Source organism: Cyanistes caeruleus, chromosome 17 (genome assembly GCF_971803275.1).
Source record: "Cyanistes caeruleus chromosome 17, bCyaCae1.hap1.1, whole genome shotgun sequence".
Classification (NCBI taxonomy): Eukaryota; Metazoa; Chordata; class Aves; order Passeriformes; family Paridae; genus Cyanistes; species Cyanistes caeruleus.
Genome location: NC_141717.1, coordinates 7,958,814 through 7,979,202, shown reverse-complemented (window position 1 = coordinate 7,979,202; position 20,389 = coordinate 7,958,814). Strand labels below are relative to the sequence as shown.

The following is a 20,389-nucleotide window of genomic DNA, read 5'->3' as shown; positions in this document are numbered from 1 at the left end:
ACAGGGGATCTATAATGTATTTGAGTGGAGTTTTAACTTCTTTCAAATCTAGTCATCTCTTCTTTACAGCTCCAATTAAACTGTTCCATGGTAGGGACTCTGAGAAAAGACTAACAGCAGTTAAGATGTACCCATGGGCAGCTGATCAATAAAGAGCCAGGTGATATGTCTTACGCTACAAGGATATTCTAGTCTTGGTTTGATACATCTTAGTTCAGTCTTCCCAAATTTGTAATTTATACTTTAGTACCACTTTAGTAAAATTCAGAACTTGTTAGAACTGTGCTTGAATATTACTGGGAATTTCTAATGAAATAATATGCTCAGCTTTGCAAGATCTTAAACTTCTAAGCTGAAGTTTCCAATATAAAAGTGAAATGTCACTTTAATGAGCTAAATAGTGAATTCCGTATATTTGGAATTCTCACTTTCTGCACATCATGTCCAGATTTTGTATACTAGGTCTCTGATTGTTTTTTCTTTTTTTTTTTTTTTTTAAAGGATACATATTAGTACTAATTAAAGGTGACATGTCTTCATATATTGAGTGTAGTAGAATCTTTCCTTGCATTTCAAAATCGAAAGCTGAATATGCTGGGATAGCAGGATAGAAGCTTCCTTCATGCCATCATACTATTGTTAATTAGCTTTGTAAAGCCCATCTGAACTGGCATTTGTTGCAGAAGGGACACCAAGTGTTTCTAGAATGGAGTAGCATTTGTTAATATTGTATACTAAATGAACATGTATTCTGAAAAATTTTCTCAACAGCCAACCAGAAACAGCCTAGTTGATGCTGCTAAAATTTGGCCAAATATTCCTCCTCCAACTGCACAGACTGCACCTGTTCCTATCCCAATCTGTAATGGCTGTGGAACCAAAGGAACAGGAAATGAGAAGAGTTTGATACTGGCAAGCAGCCTTGGCAAATCACCACAGAAATATGGTAAACCACATGCGTTTGAAACTTCCATTTAGTGGATGTTCTCCTTTTAGATATTGTTGTGCAGCAAAAGTTCTCTTAAATTCCACTATTATCTGGAAATTTCCATAAAGTCATAGAAGACTAAACAGTAAAAGAATACCATGTCTCTGTTTTGAAAATTCAGTACTTGATTTTACATGTTTTGACTACTTAGCTATCTTTCTGTATTGTTTATGTAGAGCTTTGATTTTACTATTACTGTTTTTAATGTTTTAAGAAGTAGAAAAAGTAATTCTGTAGACTTGGAAGCTATTTTGTTCTAGTGATGTGTAAAGAAATTCTTTGGCCATATTTGAAAAGCATTTTCATAGTCTAATGTCTATTGTCACTCCATATGCAGTAATGGTGTAACTTTAATAATTACAGTAGAGCTTTCTCAAGTGTTCTTAAGAGGAAAATACTGTGTGAAATAATTGTGTGGTCTTTCGACAATGTTAGTACTTCAACTACAAAATCATATCTAGTATAAAAGTTATAAAAGTCACAGACTATTAAGAAATTGATCGTTTTACTGTTACTTGAAAGCTACATCCACTTTAAGGTTTTTAATGTGAGACACCCCAATCAAGTGTCTTTTTTCCAAATGCATTTCCAGTGAATCTTTTGGGTAACTAACCAACATACACACAATTATGATTGTCAGGTGTGCCTTATTTTAAATCCTCAGGCAACATTAATTTGCAGCTTGTTTTTGAACTGTGAGGATTCTGTGTCAATCCTCATGTTTCAAGTTGTTTTGTGGGGATGGAATAGTTGTATAATGTTAGGTGAAACCCCAGCTTAGCCTGCAATAGGAAAACCTCTATAGCTCACTCTCCTGAGTTGTAGGATACTTTGTGTTAGTTCTGTATTGCCTTGATTTTCTGTAATCACATCATGGTATTGGTCATCTCATCCAGTTTTGTTTAGATTTCTTATCTAATCCACAGTGTAAATTTGAACAGTGTCCATGTTTTACTTCTGTTACTGATACAGCACCAAGTGTTACACAGCTTCAAACAGTTTTTTGTGGCATTTGGTGATTTTTATTTTTTTTTAAATGCATTACTTGATTGTTTGAGAGCTTGAAAGTAAAGTCAAAGTTGTTTTGTGTTTTTATCCTAATCTGACAGTGACTAAATTTTTAAGATTGATGGTTTGTTGGATTCCTTAAGAAAGTAAAACTGAACTTGCATTCATGGACATGTTGTTCATAAGGCTTCCCATGTGCCAAGATCATACTATGCTAAGTTTAACATGTTCAGTATTTGGAGATAAAAATGAGCCATGTTCTTACTCCTGCACAGGGTCCCCGGAAGTTGCAGTAACAGGCCAGGTTCTGGAAAACTTGCCCCCCATTGGAGTCTTCTGGGATATTGAAAACTGCTCAGTTCCCACTGGCCGTTCAGCTATAGCAGTTGTGCAGAGGATTCGGGAGAAGTTTTTTAAAGGTCACAGAGAGGCAGAATTCATCTGTGTGTGTGACATCAGTAAAGAAAATAAAGAAGTTATTCAGGAGCTAAACAACTGCCAGGTATCCAGCCAGCACCAGCTTGGTGTTCTTGCTTGAGAATTTTTGTGCTTTGATTGTGCCAAGATTGATTCACATTCATTAAAGCTTTGTTTGCTTCTGTGGGTTTGGTGCGTCTTTAGTTTATGGGTGGGGTCTCTAATGCTGATTTCTTTTATTTTTGCTGCTGTGATAGTTTTTAAAAGTGAATCTGCATTCTGTTATCTGTAGATAACTGGTTTAGCTTCAGTTTTAATGCTCACAAGAGTGTCTTTATCACATCCAGTAAAACGTAGTGGTGGAGTCTGTTACCCTTCAAATCTGTGACCAGATTATTAACCTAACAGAACTAGGATTCTGTGAAATTAACTTTTCTACTTTGTTAGTGAATACTGTGCTGATTGCTAAGGACACCTGTAGATCAGTGGTATTGGAGCACCTTTAACACTACATATATTTTTCATCTATACCTTCTGTTTCTTGGTATTTTTTTCTAGCTTTTTGTCTAGTTTCTATATCAGAAATTTCCACTCTTTAATTTGCAGATATAACAGCTTGACAGTTTCTTGGAATGTTTTTGAGGTGTATGAATTGTGATCCTTAACACAGAACAGCAAAAGTCACCCCAAAGACATTGCTGAACAACTAGGCTTGAAGTTTAGTGCTCACAGAACAGATTTTTATACCTATGTGCTCTATTCCGTGCATGTATGCATTAATTTACCTAAATTAAAAGTGCATGTGAGAGCTTGTATGTTATCCCTTGAAGTAAGCACAGTTCACATTGAAGCTTTTCTTCAGAGTGTATCTATGCATTTCCACAGGTGACTGTTGCACACATAAATGCTACAGCCAAGAATGCTGCTGATGACAAACTCAGACAGAGTCTGAGGAGATTTGCTGATACACACACTGCACCTGCCACTGTGGTTCTTGTGTCAAGTAAGTGTTTCTGGTACTCAGCTACAGTGCTGCCTTCAGTTCCTCTCTTCCATAGTATTTTTACATATGGTGCTATTGATTTCCAAAAGTGGTGTTTAGAACTAGCTTTAACTGAACTGCTGAAGAATTCTTAATGTCAGCGGCAGCAAAGAAAAAGCAGGGACAGTAAGATGAGAACTTGGCTCAGTTCAGTCACTTATGTTTTGATGCCTTTTTTGAGTGTCGGTAGGTATGTGTGTGACTACTGTCTAAAGTTAGCTTCAGCAGGAAGCTCATAAATTAAAACTCATGGAGTTGTATTTATGGTCTGGAAGTTTTTAATTCTCATAGCAGCATATTCTATATTATACAGTTAAATCTGCAATCCATTCAGGTATTGAATTGCCATGTGTTGGCCTTGGGTTTCTCCCTAAAGCTAAACTAATGTTTGTTATAGAATTACCCAGTACCAGTCCAGTGCCCTGCTGATGAATTGATAAAAGCTGCTGTTAAAAGGAAGCCCTTGTCTTGAGACTGAATGTGAATTGCTGATTTAAATAATGTCTGAGAAGCCTTGTAGCTGTTGGTGCTTTTTCCTTGGAGATTTACAGTGAGAAATAGAACTTGAGTGAGATTTGTGGGATTTTTCCTTCAATCATATTTTTTAGATTTTTTCAAGTGTTTCCTTGCCTATTTAATTTTTTTTTCCCTCCAGCGGATGTGAACTTTGCTTTGGAACTGAGTGACCTGAGACATCGACATGGTTTCCGAATCATTTTGGTACATAAAAACCAAGCTTCAGAAGCACTCTTACATCATGCCCATGAACTTATTTGTTTTGAAGAATTTATTTCAGACTTGCCACCAAGGTTACCACTGAAAATGCCGGTAAAGATTTTTTAATTCTTGATGTAAAAGACATTTCCAAGTGTCAAATTGCAGGTTTTCTTATAATTTAGGAGGAGAGCAGGCTGAAATTGTGTGTGTTAATTATGATGGTGAATGATGCCTGCGGTGTATTTGGCCACTGTCTGTATTTCAGTTACTACCATGCGAATGTTTGCTTTCTGCTTTCAGACAGGAAGAATGAAATACTAAATGAGAAAGTAGTTAACTAAAAAGTGAAATAGTAGAGGCACATTTTTGCCAATAAATACTTTATCAGACAATGTATCTTAAAATCTTTCCTTTGCAGAAAGTTTGGGTAAGAACTGAGTTGTGCATTAAGACATGTTAGTGATGCATTCTTGAGTGATTATGCCTCTTCTTGGGTTTTTACCTTCCTTGGTGATGCCCTCTGGCTATGTTGTGGTGTCTTTGTACAGCACTCGTGACTTTTTCTTTCTTGAAATAGCTTCCTGACCTATGCTTTCACAGGCATGTATGGAATTTATAGGTTATTGGATAGTTAACAATGGTGCTTTCTCATCTGGAGAACTGATCAGCTATTGATCCATTGGTCAGGGACTCTGTAGTCTATTCTAACTTTAAATTATATTGGAGATTTGAAAAACTCTCATACCAAGGTAGAGCCTCAAACTTCTAACAAATTGAGTGCTGCAAAAGGAATGACTTAGTGATGGGCTGGGGTCAGTGGGAATGGGGCATGGTCACCAGAACCAGTGTTAGAACTACTGGTTTTGAACCAGAGAGTGTTCTGGCATAATCAAATTAAAATCTTCCTCCCTTTTAACAGGCTTGTCATACACTGTTATATGTCTATAATCTGCCAACAAACAGAGACAGCAAAAGTGTCAGCAATCGCCTGAGGCGTTTGTCAGACAACTGTGGAGGGAAGGTGCTGAGCATTTCTGGAAGCAGTGCAATTCTCCGCTTCTTAAACCAGGAAAGTGCAGAACGGGCTCGGAAGCGAATGGAAAATGAAGATGTTTTTGGTAATAGGATTGTAGTGTCTTTCACACCCAAAAACAAAGAACTCAATGAAACAAAAAGCTCCAGCTTTGTGGGAACTGACAAGGTCAAGTCTCCCAAAAAAATTAGCAAGAACACGAAGCTGTGCCTCCTCAACAAGGACTCAAATGATCAGTCTGCTGGTACCAAAGGCTCTGCTGGGAGAGGATTCCAGATTCATGGATCTGTCATCAAACCCACAAATGTCAAAAGTTTACAGGTATTGTTGTTCTACCTTGTTCCATGTTCTTTTTTTCCCTTGTGTTCTGAGGATTGCTTTTGTTACTGCTTTAACTTGTCAGTCCTAATAAATGAATAACTGTAATGTGTGGTGACATTCCTGAATGAGAGCTGTGTTCATCTGCTTGGGAAGTAGACAATTAGTGTGAGGGTGATTGTTGTTCCCCCTACCTGCCATATTTTGTCAATTTGGAAATACTGCTGGTACTACTTGCTCTCAAAGTCTAGCTACTTTTGCACTAGTGATGAGTAACATCTAGGGTGCTCCATTTTGCTTGTTTGGAGGAGTAGGGTTAGACCTACAGTGTAGCAAAATGTTTCAGGTAATTAACAGTCTACTGTCTTTTGCCATAGCAAATCAAAAATTCTTTGATATGAAATACACTATCAAAGAAAAAATGGTCAGTCATTGAGCCTTCCATCAGAAAGAAGGCCTCTGGCAAGGGATGTCTGGTGCTTTTATGCTGACCTTTTATCTGTTTCCTACAGGAGCTGTGCCGCCTTGAATCAAAGAACATCAATAGAAATACTGAAAACCAGCAAGAACGTTTAAGAGAACAAATTCCTTCTCCTCAGAGTAACTCCAATGCAACAGTTTCTGTGTCTCTGGCAACCAAAAAAATGGGAGCAGGAGAATCATCCTCCAAAAATAGTCAGAAGTATGCTTAAAATTTAAAAAAAAATGTTGATGCTAGTTACATATTTTTTAATGTAAATTCTGCAACATAATGTTTTTTCTTTTTCTTATATATATTTGAAAATAGAAAAGAGACCTCTGCTTCCAGGAGCATTACCAATTCCCCTGTAGATAAAAAAGATAAAGATGAAACTGTGTTTCAGGTCAGCTATCCCTCTGCTTTCAGTAAGCTGACTGCCTCAAGACAGCTCAGTCCTTTGCTCATGTCTCAGAGTTGCTGGTCATCTCGGTAAGTGTCTGTCTTGGAAGTGGGACTTCACCAGTACATACATTGATTATTCACAGCTGATTTGCTAGTGCTGGAATCTGTTTTGCCTGCACACATGTATTGAGAAAATCCCTTCTAAATGCTGTATTTATGCACTTGACCTGTACCTATTATCTGATTTTGAGATGTATATATCAGAATTGTGCAGTTGCTTCAGCTCATAAATGTTTTTATTTTACCCAGGAGTATGTCTCCCAACCTTTCAAATAGATCATCTCCACTCACATTTAATATAGTGAATCATACCAGTGGTACAGACTGCCCTGATCCCTTTGCAAATGGTGCAGACATTCAGATAAGCAACATAGATTACAGATTGTCCAGAAAAGAGTTGCAGCAAAATTTACAAGAAGTCTTCTCAAGACATGGCAAGGTAAAGGCTCAAATTCTTTCATCTGTTTTTTAATTAGTTCCTGTTTATGTATTTAGGGGTGTTTACAGTTTAGGTTCAGATGAGCAGAAAGAGCAGGACTTGAAAACCATGTTAAAAGGATGGGTTGTGGGTCTTTTTTTTTTCTTTAAAAGACCAGATAGCAGCTTGTACTACGTTTTTAATTTGTGTGTGGTCATCATAGATCTGGTATTCTGAAGTTGTATATAAAATTTTCTACTAAGTGGCTCATTAGTATGTATGGATGAGACTCAAGATTTAACAGCGTAACCTTTTTAAGCTGTAACGCTGAATTCCTAATGTCAGCTTAAAAATAACAGTAAAAACTATTTTGAGTCAGAAGTGATCAAAAGCAGGGGAAGTGTGAATTGGTAAAAAGCAATTATGGAAGGTGAGGTCAGTGATCCTATTTCTGTCTGATCTGTGGATGACATTTTTCTGGCATAATCTTTACATAGGAAGAAGATGCTTGTGTTAATGAAATACCATAGGCTTGTCTTAGTCCAGAATCACTGGACCAGGATCAATGTTTGCATTGCCCTGATGGCTGTGGTTCATCACACTCCCTTCCCTTTTGTTGTATTTGGTTCTTGGCCAAAGCAAGACTGCTCTAGTGGTGACTTGCCTTGGGATTAAGGTTTTGGTGTAAATGTCTGAGGTGTTTTCTTCCTCTCAGGTAAAAAGTGTGGAGCTCAGTCCCCACACAGACTACCAGCTGAAGGCTATGGTTCAGATGGAAAATCTGCAGGAAGCCATCAGTGCTGTCAACAGTCTGCACAGATACAAAATTGGCAGTAAGAGGATTCAGGTCTCATTAGCAACAGGAGCTGCTAGTAAATCACTTTCTCTACTTAGGTAATAAGCACTTTGCTATCTTCTTAATTGTCCTAGCATGTATTAGTAGCTGAGAGAAGATTTAAAATACTGCTTAAAGGGATAATAGGAAAGTAAAGTAAAATCTGCTGTATGATCTGATGAATGTGTTAAATACAACTAGGCTGGTGTTTCGTTCAGCATTTCTGCACTGCTTGTATTCTAAGTTCCATCTGAAGACTCTAGGTCTCTGGTTTAAGAGGGTTTAATAGCTGCACTACTATTCTTGCATAATCCTAATATACCTTTGTCTTAATTTGTGCAGCCAAGCTAAGGTTACACTGGGCATATTTATTTCTTTGTTCTTCCAAGAAAGTGTGTATGAATTTAATTTTTGAGGGTGGGTACACAGCTGGAAACAACAACAGCATTTCATTTGCTACATGGAATATGATACAACTTAGAGTGCTGATGCTAATGAGAACACAAGTTTTTTTTTTCTGACTGAAAGCACCGGGGAAAAAGTTGTCATCACTTATTCACAGAATGAAACTTGTGCTTGGACTGTATTCTACAATTATGTACTACTTGCTGTTGTATAATTTGCAGCTTTATTTCATTCTTGCCGGTTCAAAGTTTGCAATGTAGTGACCAGGCTTGTAACTTCTAATGCTGCAGCTTTCATGTTGCATTTTATAGATGCTCAGATTTTAGCACCACCTATGAAAGATGCAACTCCTTCAGAGTCATGACCCGATGAATTAGCAGAAATGTTACTACTTGAAGTCCCTGATCTAAAATGACAACTTTTGTAGTGCTGGAATGGAAGGGAATGCACTTTGTCCTTTTTTATAGTTCATAAATTGCATCTGTAAATATCCTGCTAATTTAGGCTGGAGTCTACTAACAACAGATTAATTTTGTGCTAATGCTGCAAAACTTCTCTTACAGCTCAGAAGCAATGTCTATTCTGCAGGATGCACCTGCTTGTTGCTTGCCTGTGTTCAAATTCACAGAAATCTATGAAAAAAAGTAAGTTCCTGGTGGCTACCTCTCCAGTGCTTCTAAAAAATACCTGATCATGTATGATTTTTTTGCAGTGACTTAGAGTAGCAGAGTGGAAAATTATGACCTTTTGTCCTTAGGTGCTGCAGCATGTTTTGTATACAGAGGCAATGATAGCGAAACTGGCCTGTTTTAGAGGGTTCTACTTTCAGTATTATACTCAATTTTTCTGCATTGGTTAAAAGTGTTAATTACCTTAATGTTTTGCATTGAGTAGTTTCTAGGATATTCCTGTTTATTAAACAAAGAAGATAGGTAAGGCAATGCTGTAATTGTCTTCCTGAAGTGCCTTTATGTCAATCTCTCCCTTTCAGGTTTGGCCGTAAGTTAATTGTCTCAGACCTGTACAAACTCACAGACACCGTGGCCATCCGTGACCAGGGAAGTGGGAGGCTCGTGTGTCTCCTGCCCAGCAGCCAAGCCAGGCAGAGTCCCTTGGGGTCTTCACAGTCACACGATGGCTCCTCAGCAAACTGTAGTCCAATAATATTTGAAGAGTTGGAATATCACGAGCCTGTTTGTAAGCAGCATTGCCTGAATAAAGACTTTATGTAAGCTGTTTATAAAATACTATAAATCTTAAAAATATTTGAACAGTATTTAGTGTACCAGTATAAAGTCGAGGTGTGTGTTCTCTAATGTGCTCTAGTAACTCCTCATATGTTTAGTAGTCTGTAAGGCAGAGAATATTGTGGTGAGCCAGTGGATTTTCTAGGCAGTTTTCATGAGCTGGTGTGTCCAGAGAAGATGATTTTGTTCTAGCACAGCTGCCAGGATTGAATGGAAGCTGGAAGGTTCCCTGTGTTCCTCTGGTTATGTAGGAGGGTTATATATGCTAGAGACTTCTATTACCTGAATTTTATTGTGTAATTGTGGCTGGATCATTCTTTGTCCTCCAGCTATATTTAGTAAGTGATTCATAGTGAGCTGCAGGTTTCTTGAAGCCATGTATTTAGTTTTCTGTTTAACAGCTGCCAGGTTATGCTAGTAGAGCAGTCATTAGGTGTTCATTGTTAACTGACTGGTATGTGCTGCTAAAATTTGATTTGAAAGTTTTCATAGGTAATAAAAACTTGGTCTTCTAAATGTTACTTCTGGAAATTTGCTATAGCTGTATTACTTCTGGGGAAAAAATTACGAAAGTTGCTTGTAGTGTACTACAAGTGCTATTGTCACTAATAGCAGTATATTATATACATACGGTGTAATATTTACTATCTGTGAGCACAGATACTATGTTAAAGCTGTGTATAGAGTAAGCATAAAAACCTGAACCTCTTATTTTTGCAGTGAACATGAGTTTGATCCAGATTCTTATAGAATTCCTTTTGTGGTTTTGTCTCTGAAGACATTTGCTCCCCAAGTTCACAGTCTTCTACAGACACATGAGGGTACTGTGCCTTTACTAAGGTAAAGTATTTTAATTTCTGTTTTTAGTAAGGTCTGATACGTTGAAGACTTAAAACTTTTTGGGAATTGCCTGTTGTATACAAACTTAGTTCTTACATAAAATTATACCCTTTATAGCAAATGAATACACTATGAAGTGATCACTTAAAATTCTTGTTTAGGAAAAACAGCACGCTTACTTAAAATCTGCATTTTGTGAAGATTTATGTATTGTCAGCAAGTTGTTGAAATCCCTTACTTATGAATTGTCTTAATTTTTTTAGGACAATTATTATAGTATTTATTATAATATACAATATATTATAATATTACAGATATTTTAGTGTATAATGGAAGCTTTTTTTTTTTCTCCATAGTTTTCCTGATTGTTACATGTCAGAGTTCAATGATCTTGAAATGGTGCCAGAAGGCCAAGGTGGTGTTCCCTTAGAACATCTGATTACTTGTGTTCCTGGAGTTAACATTGCCACTGCCCAAAATGGCATTAAAGTTATCAAATGGATACATAACAAACCACCACCTCCTACTGCAGGTAAATATCTTTAAAACTTTTTCTCTTTTTTAATGCTAAACAATTAAGCTAATAAGTTCTGCAAATAAAATAAACATGTATACTTGTTAAACTTTTTATAAGGAGAAACTTTCACCTTGAATTTTCATACTTATTTTCTTCTATGCTGTAGCTTCAATCCATAAGTAAAGTTCAATGTTTAGTGGAAGAACACTTCTGAAATGTTACAGTAATATGACTTTTCTGTTTGTAGATCCTTGGCTTCTGCGTTCCAAGAGCCCTGTAGGTAATCCCCAGCTCATTCAGTTCAGTCGAGAAGTGATAGATCTGCTCAAAAGCCAGCCGTCCTGTGTCATCCCTGTCAGCAAATTCATCCCAACCTACCATCACCACTTTGCAAAGCAATGCCGAGTGTCTGACTACGGCTATTCCAAATTAATGGAGCTGCTGGAAGCAGTGCCTCATGTACTGCAGGTGAGTGATGAGTGGTACTGGCCACTCTGACCTGGGGAATTGTAGCTGCAGCCATCTGGATTCCTGTTTGCTATTGTAGAATAGATGCTGAGCAATTACCTAGTGCTCTTTGAAAGAGCTGGTTGACTGAACCTTGGTGGGTGTGTTCTTTTTTGGCCTGCTGTTTCCATGCCCACCCTTTCAAAACGGTTCCTGGGGAAACTTCAGGAATAAGGTTTGAAGCTGCTCTTAACCTATGACTGGTGCTTGGGTAAAAGTTTTTAATTGTGCTGTGTGCAGTATAAGAACACTGCAGCTGCTGAATGCTCATGAGATGGGCTGAGATATACAGACTGTGGCTTGAAGGGATTTCTGTGAGAAATAAGTCATGTGACCTTATTACAAAACCCCTGTGGTCACATTCACTTACAGCTTTGAACAGCAGTTGGTTGTAGGATTTTTAAATAACCAATACAATGTGCAGATTTTGCAATAGCACTCATGGATAACGTATTGAATTTCTCAAGGGTATACTTCTTAGTGTGGGAAGTGGGTGGCCTCATGAGGCTGCCATTTCTGATGCTGTCTCTATTCCATTCCTTCTCTAGCCTACCTATATTAATATTGGCTTTTAAATACCTTTTACTGAGGGTGCTGGATGTGAGTGACCAAATCCGGTTTTCTTGCAGATTCTTGGCATGGGTTCCAAACGCTTGTTAACACTAACGCACAGAGCTCAGGTGAAGCGCTTCACTCAAGATTTACTGAAGCTGCTCAAGTCCCAGGCCAGTAAGCAAGTTATTGTGAGGGAATTCCTGCAGGCTTATCACTGGTAAGTTACCCTAAAGAAACAAGAACAAATGTGCACGACATGTCTATTAATGTGATTTTAATACCCAGTGTAAGAGGAGTCAGCACTTAAAATCTCAGTACATAACTGTGGCCACTACATTGCCTTTTCATTGCAGTTTAGAAGTTCACACTTCTAATGAAAACGAAAATTTAAAGCTCTCTGCTGTAGTTTATTCCTTCCTTTAGTACTTTAGGTTTGTTTAACTTCATTGGGGTTGGAAATGGATTATTGTATTTCATTAGTTCTCTTTGAAGAACAGTAAAGGGAAAGCTTATTGTTACGCTTTCTTCAGAAGGAAGTACAAAATGAATGGATTAAGTGCCAGGAGTTATTTTTACTACTTTAACTGGATCTAGCAATGGCAAACATGAGTAATACCTGTCTGGAACATACTGTTCCATTCTAAAAAGAAGGGTTTTGTTTGGGTTTTTTTTAAGAACCAAGATTGATGCTTTCTTTAATAGGAAGATATAAAGTAAATTATGTGCTTTAAACAAACCATTGCATCTTAGCGCTACCTGTGAATCTACTTTTGCATGTGTGCTGTTGTAAACCATGTGCCAACAGCTCCTTGGGAGTGCACTTTCCTATTTCTACTCTTGGCAAAAATACATTATTGCTTGTTTATAAATCTACTTAATGTAGAGTCAGTGCTGGCCACTTGTTGAATAAGAGTGTTTGTGAAGTGTTCTTGCTTCTGAGAGGTTTTGGTTGGAGAAGTGAGAAGAGTAAAATACATTTTCATATATTGCACAGTATTGGGAAGCTTAATATGATGCTTTCCAGGAGATGATCTCTGCCTTCTCTTGAGACCTGCTCTTGTTTAAAAGAGCATATGGCTGTTACTGTTAAGCAAATACATACTATTAGAAGTGTAGCCAGCTGGAGCTATATACACAGGACAATTACATTTTTCCTAAAGCACTTAAAACCACTGTTTGATATATACAGCTCTTTGTTAAACTGATTGTTCACATGACAGTGAATCTTACTTCTCTGGTTAGAATGGATTTCTAGTTTCCATTTGTTTTCCAGGACAGTATTATCACCAAGGTGGAAATTGTCTTTATGTTTCTTAGTATTTGAGGCTTACTTTCTCAACTCTCCAGATTTTTTTTTTGCCCAGAGTATGCATTAATACTTGTATTGCACACAATTATTTAAACTTTCAGGTGTTTCTCTAAGGATTGGGATGTTACTGAGTATGGAGTGTGTGAACTGGCTGATATTATATCAGAAATTCCAGATACAACCATCTGTTTGTCACAGCAAGATAATGAGATGGTGATTTGTATTCCTAAAAGAGGTATGTCCATGAAACTTTCTTGTGCTGTTTCTAAACAGATTGACCATTCTATAGCTTAGTAGCTCAAATATGTAGCAGTGACTTTGGTTTTTTCATAATTGTGTTTCTACCTTTTATAACTAAGTTGCTACATTCTAGCACATCAAGAATGTCATTCTCTGAACACTTACAATAGAACAGACAGGAAAACAGGTGGCAGGAAACGTAAAATAATGTTACTACTTCTGCATGTAGTTGTGCTTTCTGTGGAATCATTAGACACTGGGTTGTTTCCGTACAGGAAAAAATACCCACGTATTTGGCTATTTAAAAAACCTACTAAAGGCCTGGTAAGTTTGGACTTCTTTGGACTATTTTTGACTTTTAAACATGTAAGCCTGGTAAAGGCCTCAGTGGTAGATGAAGAGTGACTTGGTCATTTACATGATCATGCTGAAAGCCAGCCACTTGTGTTTGCTTATTGTTGCAATTTGTATTCTGTTGCATTTCATAAGTGTGTTGGGATGTAGCTCTTGCTTTGTTATTTTTTAATTTTAGAACGTACCCAGGAGGAAATTGAAAGAACCAAGCAGTTTTCCAAGGAGGTGGTGGATCTGCTGCGGCACCAGCCCCATTTTCGAATGCCCTTCAATAAATTTATTCCTTGCTACCACCACCACTTTGGGCGCCAGTGCAAACTCGCTTACTATGGGTTTACAAAACTACTTGAACTTTTTGAAGCCATACCAGATGTCTTACTTGTAAGTTCCAAAACCATAAGCTGGACCAAAGCATTTTTCTGGAATGCATACAACTGTTTCAGAAAGGGTTTATTTCCCAAACTTTGGTATGAGTTACAAACTCAGCACCTGTAACATTTAGACAGCTGTATTTAAGGAAATCTTAATGCTATTTTGATAAAATGGTCTGTGATTTTGAGCATATTTAGGAGGCTGTTTGTTAACAAACTCAAAATTCAGTGTCACAGAATTGGAGATTTTGTTATAATTGTGCTGAATTTGCTTTAAAAAAGTTATTTCGCTGCTTTTGTTGTATTTCAGAAGTTACATGGTTTTGTTTGCTGTACAAGCAGCTTTTGAGGTGGCTGTGTCCTGGTACATGGCAAATGCCCACCTGCAGGCCCTGAGTTTGAGCAGCAGCTCACACTGCTCATTCAGACTCATCAATCACTGAGCAAAGTGTCACTTGTGTTCTGTAGGTACTGGAGTGTGGGGAGGAGAAGATTCTCACCCTGACAGAGGTGGAGCAGGTGAAGGCAGTGGCTGCCCAGTTTGTGAAGCTGCTGAGGGCACAGAAGGACAATTCCCTGCTGCTGGCAGATCTGCTGCCCGAGTACAGCAAAACCTTCGGCTACGCCCTGCGCCTGCACGACTTCGATGTCAGCTCTGTGCCAGCCCTCATGCAGAAACTCTGCCACGTTGTAAAGGTAACCTTTTGGCCCTGGCAGTTATCCCTCTGGGGTGTGCAGAGGGTTGTGTTAAGGAGATTTGTCTCACAGGACATAGCTTAGTACGAGTAACGAGATGTAGTTTCTGGACTACCATGTCAGGTTGGGAAGGGGAAATTCCAAAATGCAGTTTCTGTATTCCTATGGTGTTCTCTATGTTCTTTTGTAACCTTGCAGTATCCTCTGGGAGTACTAATATTTATTTAGCAAAAAATATGTAAAAGATTCTATTCTAGTACTTTTTTCAACAGTACAAATTGATTTTTTTCCCTTGTCTCTTCTAACTGTGAAAGTTTTTTGATAACTGTTTGTAGTAGTTTCAAGTTTTCTAATACTTTCAATTCCTTTACTTTTGTCTTTTTTAGCTGTGGTTTGAGACTTTGACTCTGCATGTAAATATATAGGGGGTCTTCTATGCCAGTGGGAAAGAGGTTGCAGTTATATGGATGTGGGCACATTGGTTTAGTTACTTCAGTTTTCCTGACTTAGCAGCTGGTGTTAGACTGTCAGTCAGGACCAACTGGCTTGTAACAAAGAATGAGATCATACCTACCAGTGGACAAAAACAGCTGTACAGGTCTTGTATATTTAAAATAAATATTTCCACATAATAAGGTACTTGATTTTCTGTGGCTTTGGCTAGGGGAATATCAGATACAGCTGTGCTCAAATAAACCCCAGATATGCATCTTATTTATAAATCAGTCTCTTCTGTGTCCCTAACTTCTTTCCCAATTAATTTTTCTAGGTGGTTGACACAGAATCTGGCAAGCAAATTCAGCTGATAAACAGAAAATCTCTGCGGACTCTGACTGCCCAGTTGCTGGTCTTGCTGATGTCCTGGGATGGAACATCCTTGCTCTCAGTTGAGCAGCTTAAGCAACATTATGAAACAGTCCACAGTACTTCACTTAATCCATGTGAATATGGATTTATGACCTTAACTGAACTCCTGAAGAGTCTGCCTTACTTGGTTGAGGTGTGTAAGCTCTTGCCTTTCTGATGTGTTTGAAAAGCCATTGTATCTAGAGACTGTGGAAGTGTGTGCTCTAATTCTTTTCTCTTTTTCTGCTAGGTTTTTACCAATGGTGCAACAGAAGAATATGTCAAGCTTACAAATCTGTATGTTTTTGCAAAGAATGTGAGGTCCTTACTTCACACCTACCATTACCAGCAAATTTTTCTTCACGAGTTCCCAGTAGCATACAGCAAGTACACAGGAGAAGTGCTGCAGCCTAAAGCATATGGATGCAATAATTTAGAAGAGCTCTTGGGAGCAATTCCACAGGTGTGAAGAACTCAGTTGTGCACAATTACATTCAGATTTCTGTGTGGATTCAAGTACTTAAACAACCACAGTTGCTCTTAGTTGGTGTGAAATACTGGAATAATTACCTTCTTCAGGGAAGCTTATAGTAGTTACATTTTTAATACGCTTCTGAGAAATATGGAAAAGAAAAAGAGAATAAGCCAGCACACATGCTTTGGTGAAATTTTGCTTAAGAACTGTTCCTAGTAAGGCTGTGAACACCCCTGGCATTTCTGAATGAGAGAATTGATTTTCTGTCTGTGTGAATGAATGGTTGTACAGTACTGAATCCTCATTTTGATCAGAGTGCATTATTGGGTTTGGGAGTGAGGAATTCTGGGACCTTGTCAGAAGTGCCGTATTCTTGTCATCCACATATCCTAGGTGCTGTGGGATAATTTTGTGACCTAGTTTCTGGCTGTCATATTTCCTTTAAGCCAATCTTTCTGAAGAGTGACAAAAAGGAACTTTTCAACTCATGTTTAAACATTTTAGTTTCATTAATGTGTATTCAGTATACTTTCTGGCAGTACAGTTTGCCTTTGCTATCAATTACTTTGAGCCTTTCCATGGGTAGTGTAGTACAAATTAGCAATGTGATTTAATTTACTGTTGGAAATCATGTCAGTGCAAAGCTGGATGAAAGGCAGTGAGCAAATGCTTTGAGCTTAGCATGTGCTGATGTTCAATTCTGCTTCTGTCTTAATAGGTGGTCTGGATTAAAGGACATGGCCATAAGAGAATTGTAGTCCTGAAGAATGATATGAAAAGTAAGCTGTTTCAATTTTGAGCAGTATCTTGGTTTTCTTCTATATTTTTTAAGAGGCAGCTTGAGTTAACTAACCAAATTAACTTGCCTTTTTGTAGCTCGTTTTAGCTCACCTAGTTTTCCCCCTGCTGATCATGTAGATGATCATGGAAATCAACTTGCTGACAATAATGGACATATTATGGAGACCCAAGGATCCACTTCATCAATGGAACTAAATCTAGGAAGGCCTAGCAATGGTAATGCAAAATTGGTTTATGTAAGAAACTTATTCTCTTAGGGGAAATAAGCAGAGTAATTGAAGCAGCATGGACAAAGGTGAGTTAGTAAATCTGAACTTGTGTAAATCTGCATTTTGGCTCAAAAGCTTGTTGAATTTCTCAGTTTGTGGTTAGGCTTGTGTCCTGAGCTGCTTGTCTATCAATGTGTGTGTGTGTGTATGTATATATAGAGGGAGAGAGCTTCCTGGGTACTCCTTCCCTGGGATTTGGTGGAAATTTTAAGTCTACAGACATGAAGCTAATGAGAGAAGGGGGTCAGCTTCTGCTAGCAGTGTCTCCTGTACTCTGATAAGAATTTACTTAGATGCTCCTGATGCAGTAAATGAATCTCAAGATGGATTTAGCATTAATTAAATTAGTTTGGTGTTAGTATTTCAAATAGAGCATAGTTCTTAAATCCTCATATTTGCATCTGGAGACTTTATATTTACCTGTGACAGTAGTGGCACCTTCACAGCTTACAGATGCTCTGAAAGATGTTCCCTTATTTTTGTAGTTTCTAATCAAACAGAACAAGAACTTCTTTGCCTCACAAACACATCTCCTGTTGATCTCCTGTGTGAGCCAGTACCTTCTTGCCTGCCATCCCCTCAGCTGAGACCTGATCCTGTGGTTCTTGAGTCTGCAGACCTCATTCAGTTTGAGGAACGCCCTGCACCCCTCCCAGGTAAGAGCTTGTCTCCCCTTGTTGCTTCACATCAGGCTGATGAGTTCTATTTAAGTATTCTATTGCCTAACAGCAGAGAAATACTCTTTTTTTATAAAAATAGAGCATCAGTAAATTGAGTTGTCTTATTTTTTTTAGAGATAATGATTTTAACAGAAGAAGAAAAACAGAGAATTGTAACCACAGCTGAAGAAAAGCTGATCTCTGGTTCTGTGGTGTCTGACACCACAGAGAATGCTTCAGTGCCTCCCTGTCAGTCCTCTGAAACCCAAGTAAACAAAGAAGCAACAGACAGCCCAGCCAAAAAGCAACTCAAAAACAAGGTCAAATTGGCAGCAAACTTCTCACTTGCACCTGTAACCAAGCTTTAACTCTTTCTTTTTAGTGTGAAAGACAAATACCTATGGACTGTGCACAAATTAAAGCTGTTTGCTAGCCCATGTGTATTTTAATGGAAAACCTAGAGGAATTAATTTGTATTTAATGTATTCTGTGAAGATTTTGTTCCTTTTACACTGAACACAGCTGTTAGCAGAGCAGATTTTTTTCTATTATTTTGAAAAAAAATCTGGCTTTTGTTAAATTATTCTTGAATTTTACAGTTTTTCATAAATGTGTTCAGTAAAAGCAAAATATTACTTCAACAAACATGGAACAGATTTTATTTTCTTTAAGCCTTGTTGGTGATGTAATCATACATGTAGCATATTGTATTCTATAGGCTGTTGCTTACTGGTATTGTTTCAGACAGTATTAATGAAATGCATGATTTGTCTTTCAAAAGCCTGTTGAGAAATTTTAACTCGCTGACCTGGGGTGACAGAAGTGAGGGGAGCTGATTGTCCTCCAGAGGGGAAACTTGTTCTCTGACCTTTCAGATGACTTGTAACTGCATTGGAAATTCTTGTCTTAAGATGTCTGTAGAAGGTTACGTGGGTCTTGTGTAAAACTTGTTTTAAATGTTTTTTTTGCAGTAGCTTTCAGTTCCATTTAGGAGCTTTCTAGGACACTGATGCTTTAAGCTTCCCTCATATTTAGTTTGTCTGGCATGGGTTTGGTTAAGGAAAAGACTGTCTTGATGTCATGAGTGTAAGATACAGACACACACATTTTCATTGTGTCTAGAAATGAAGTTAGGAAGATTCTGATATTTCTGAAATATGCATCTAATGCATAAATTACAGATATGGAGTGGGTCTTATTAAAGTGGTTGGTGATGGAAGGTATTGATGCTATTTCCACCTGTAAGGAAAGTTCTAGCTACATGTGGAAATGCTAAGGTTGTTCTGCTTAACCTTGTTTTCTATTTTTAAGCATGTTGAGTAAAAAGGGAAGCTTGTTCTTTGATGTGCTGTCTTTTAGCTGTGTCTGTTTTTATTCTAAGACTTACTCCTAGTGTTGGCAGCTTTTTCAATTTGTGGTATCTTGTGTTGGCTTTTGCAAGGGCCAGCTTTGGGAGAGAGGCTAAGTCAGTGGATGACCTTAACTCTAGTTAGCCGAACTGTCCAGTGTGTGAGACTTTCTACCCATTCTGGGTAACCATGGCATTTACAATGGGTTGTATTTGCCAGGCAGCAAATAAATGCTTGTAGTATTGAAAGAACCTATACTAGAAGTTTTCCACTGGCCAACTGAGTATTTTTTTAGGTGGGTTATATTGTAATATGCAAGAGATGGAACAGAGGCTCTAATTTTTTCAGCCAGCAGCAGGAAATGCCACTGAAAAATGGCTATGGACAGAATTTTACTAGTCAGATTTTGTTATAAAATCTTTTATATTTAGGCAAGTATTACCAGTAGTGAGTTTATAGCCATTGTAAGTGCAAAGAAACACTGGGACGTTCTTCTGAGCATTATGGCACAGTATTTTGAGTCCACAGTAAACCTCTACAGACATACTGCTATAGAAAAGGAAATTTAGAAGTAAGTTTTCTTGGAATGTTTTTAGTGAGTTAAGGTGAAAGCAGATTTTCTTGCATTTAACTGTTTGGATAGGGAATGACAGTGATCAGTCTAGATCTTTGTTTCAGAAGAGAATGCATTGGAGAAGAGACCAGCCTGAAATTGTATTTTCATGAGATGCAGCTACAAGTCATTTGGAGTACTAAAGAAAACCAGGTTTTTGCTTCAGAAGGAAAATACGGTGTTTATCCAAATAATGTGGTGGTTGTACCACATATGGAGGTCAGCATATCTTATCTGGATTCATGTGTGATTCTGCTGAAATTGCTGTTTGAAAGTAATAGAGTAATACTTTTGAGAAGTTGTGTTCATAGTGTAACAAAATAGCTAATTGAATTGCAATATATTTTTTTATCCAAAGGGTTAAATGAATGATGTGACTTACAGATTTAAAAGCATTGCAACCATGAAATTGTTTAATTTAGCAAATAAATGTACTACTTCAGATTCATGTTTGTTAAAGAAAAAATGTCACTGAAGCCCTCAATTTATGCACTATTTTTTTTCCTTGGAATGGGAGAGAGAAGAAAGACTTCTTTTCTTAGCTGTCTACTTTGTTTGGACACTTTCTTTTGTGGCTCAAGTGCTGTTTTGTGTGTTGGGACCAAACAGTTGTCAATAAAATTTTCAAGCAAGCATAA

General features: G+C 37.7%; 1 protein-coding gene across 5 annotated transcripts in view; it reads left to right on the top strand.

The window, feature by feature from the left end:
* Positions 1–20,389, top strand: part of MARF1 (meiosis regulator and mRNA stability factor 1) — a 24,334-nt gene extending 3,945 nt beyond the window's left edge. For all 5 annotated transcript variants that reach the window (XM_023936647.2, XM_023936648.2, XM_086853746.1 and 2 more), the window contains exons 4-27: positions 772–946; positions 2,272–2,498; positions 3,299–3,416; positions 4,111–4,283; positions 5,092–5,526; positions 6,036–6,205; positions 6,311–6,472; positions 6,695–6,884; positions 7,579–7,757; positions 8,667–8,747; positions 9,095–9,331; positions 10,071–10,190; positions 10,547–10,722; positions 10,955–11,175; positions 11,844–11,986; positions 13,180–13,313; positions 13,851–14,053; positions 14,512–14,739; positions 15,509–15,739; positions 15,836–16,048; positions 16,779–16,839; positions 16,937–17,077; positions 17,616–17,786; positions 17,925–20,389. In XM_023936647.2, the coding sequence (XP_023792415.1) occupies positions 772–946; positions 2,272–2,498; positions 3,299–3,416; positions 4,111–4,283; positions 5,092–5,526; positions 6,036–6,205; positions 6,311–6,472; positions 6,695–6,884; positions 7,579–7,757; positions 8,667–8,747; positions 9,095–9,331; positions 10,071–10,190; positions 10,547–10,722; positions 10,955–11,175; positions 11,844–11,986; positions 13,180–13,313; positions 13,851–14,053; positions 14,512–14,739; positions 15,509–15,739; positions 15,836–16,048; positions 16,779–16,839; positions 16,937–17,077; positions 17,616–17,786; positions 17,925–18,157 (4,422 nt within the window). In that variant the 3' untranslated portion in view covers positions 18,158–20,389. The remainder of the gene's footprint in view (positions 1–771; positions 947–2,271; positions 2,499–3,298; positions 3,417–4,110; positions 4,284–5,091; positions 5,527–6,035; positions 6,206–6,310; positions 6,473–6,694; positions 6,885–7,578; positions 7,758–8,666; positions 8,748–9,094; positions 9,332–10,070; positions 10,191–10,546; positions 10,723–10,954; positions 11,176–11,843; positions 11,987–13,179; positions 13,314–13,850; positions 14,054–14,511; positions 14,740–15,508; positions 15,740–15,835; positions 16,049–16,778; positions 16,840–16,936; positions 17,078–17,615; positions 17,787–17,924) is intronic.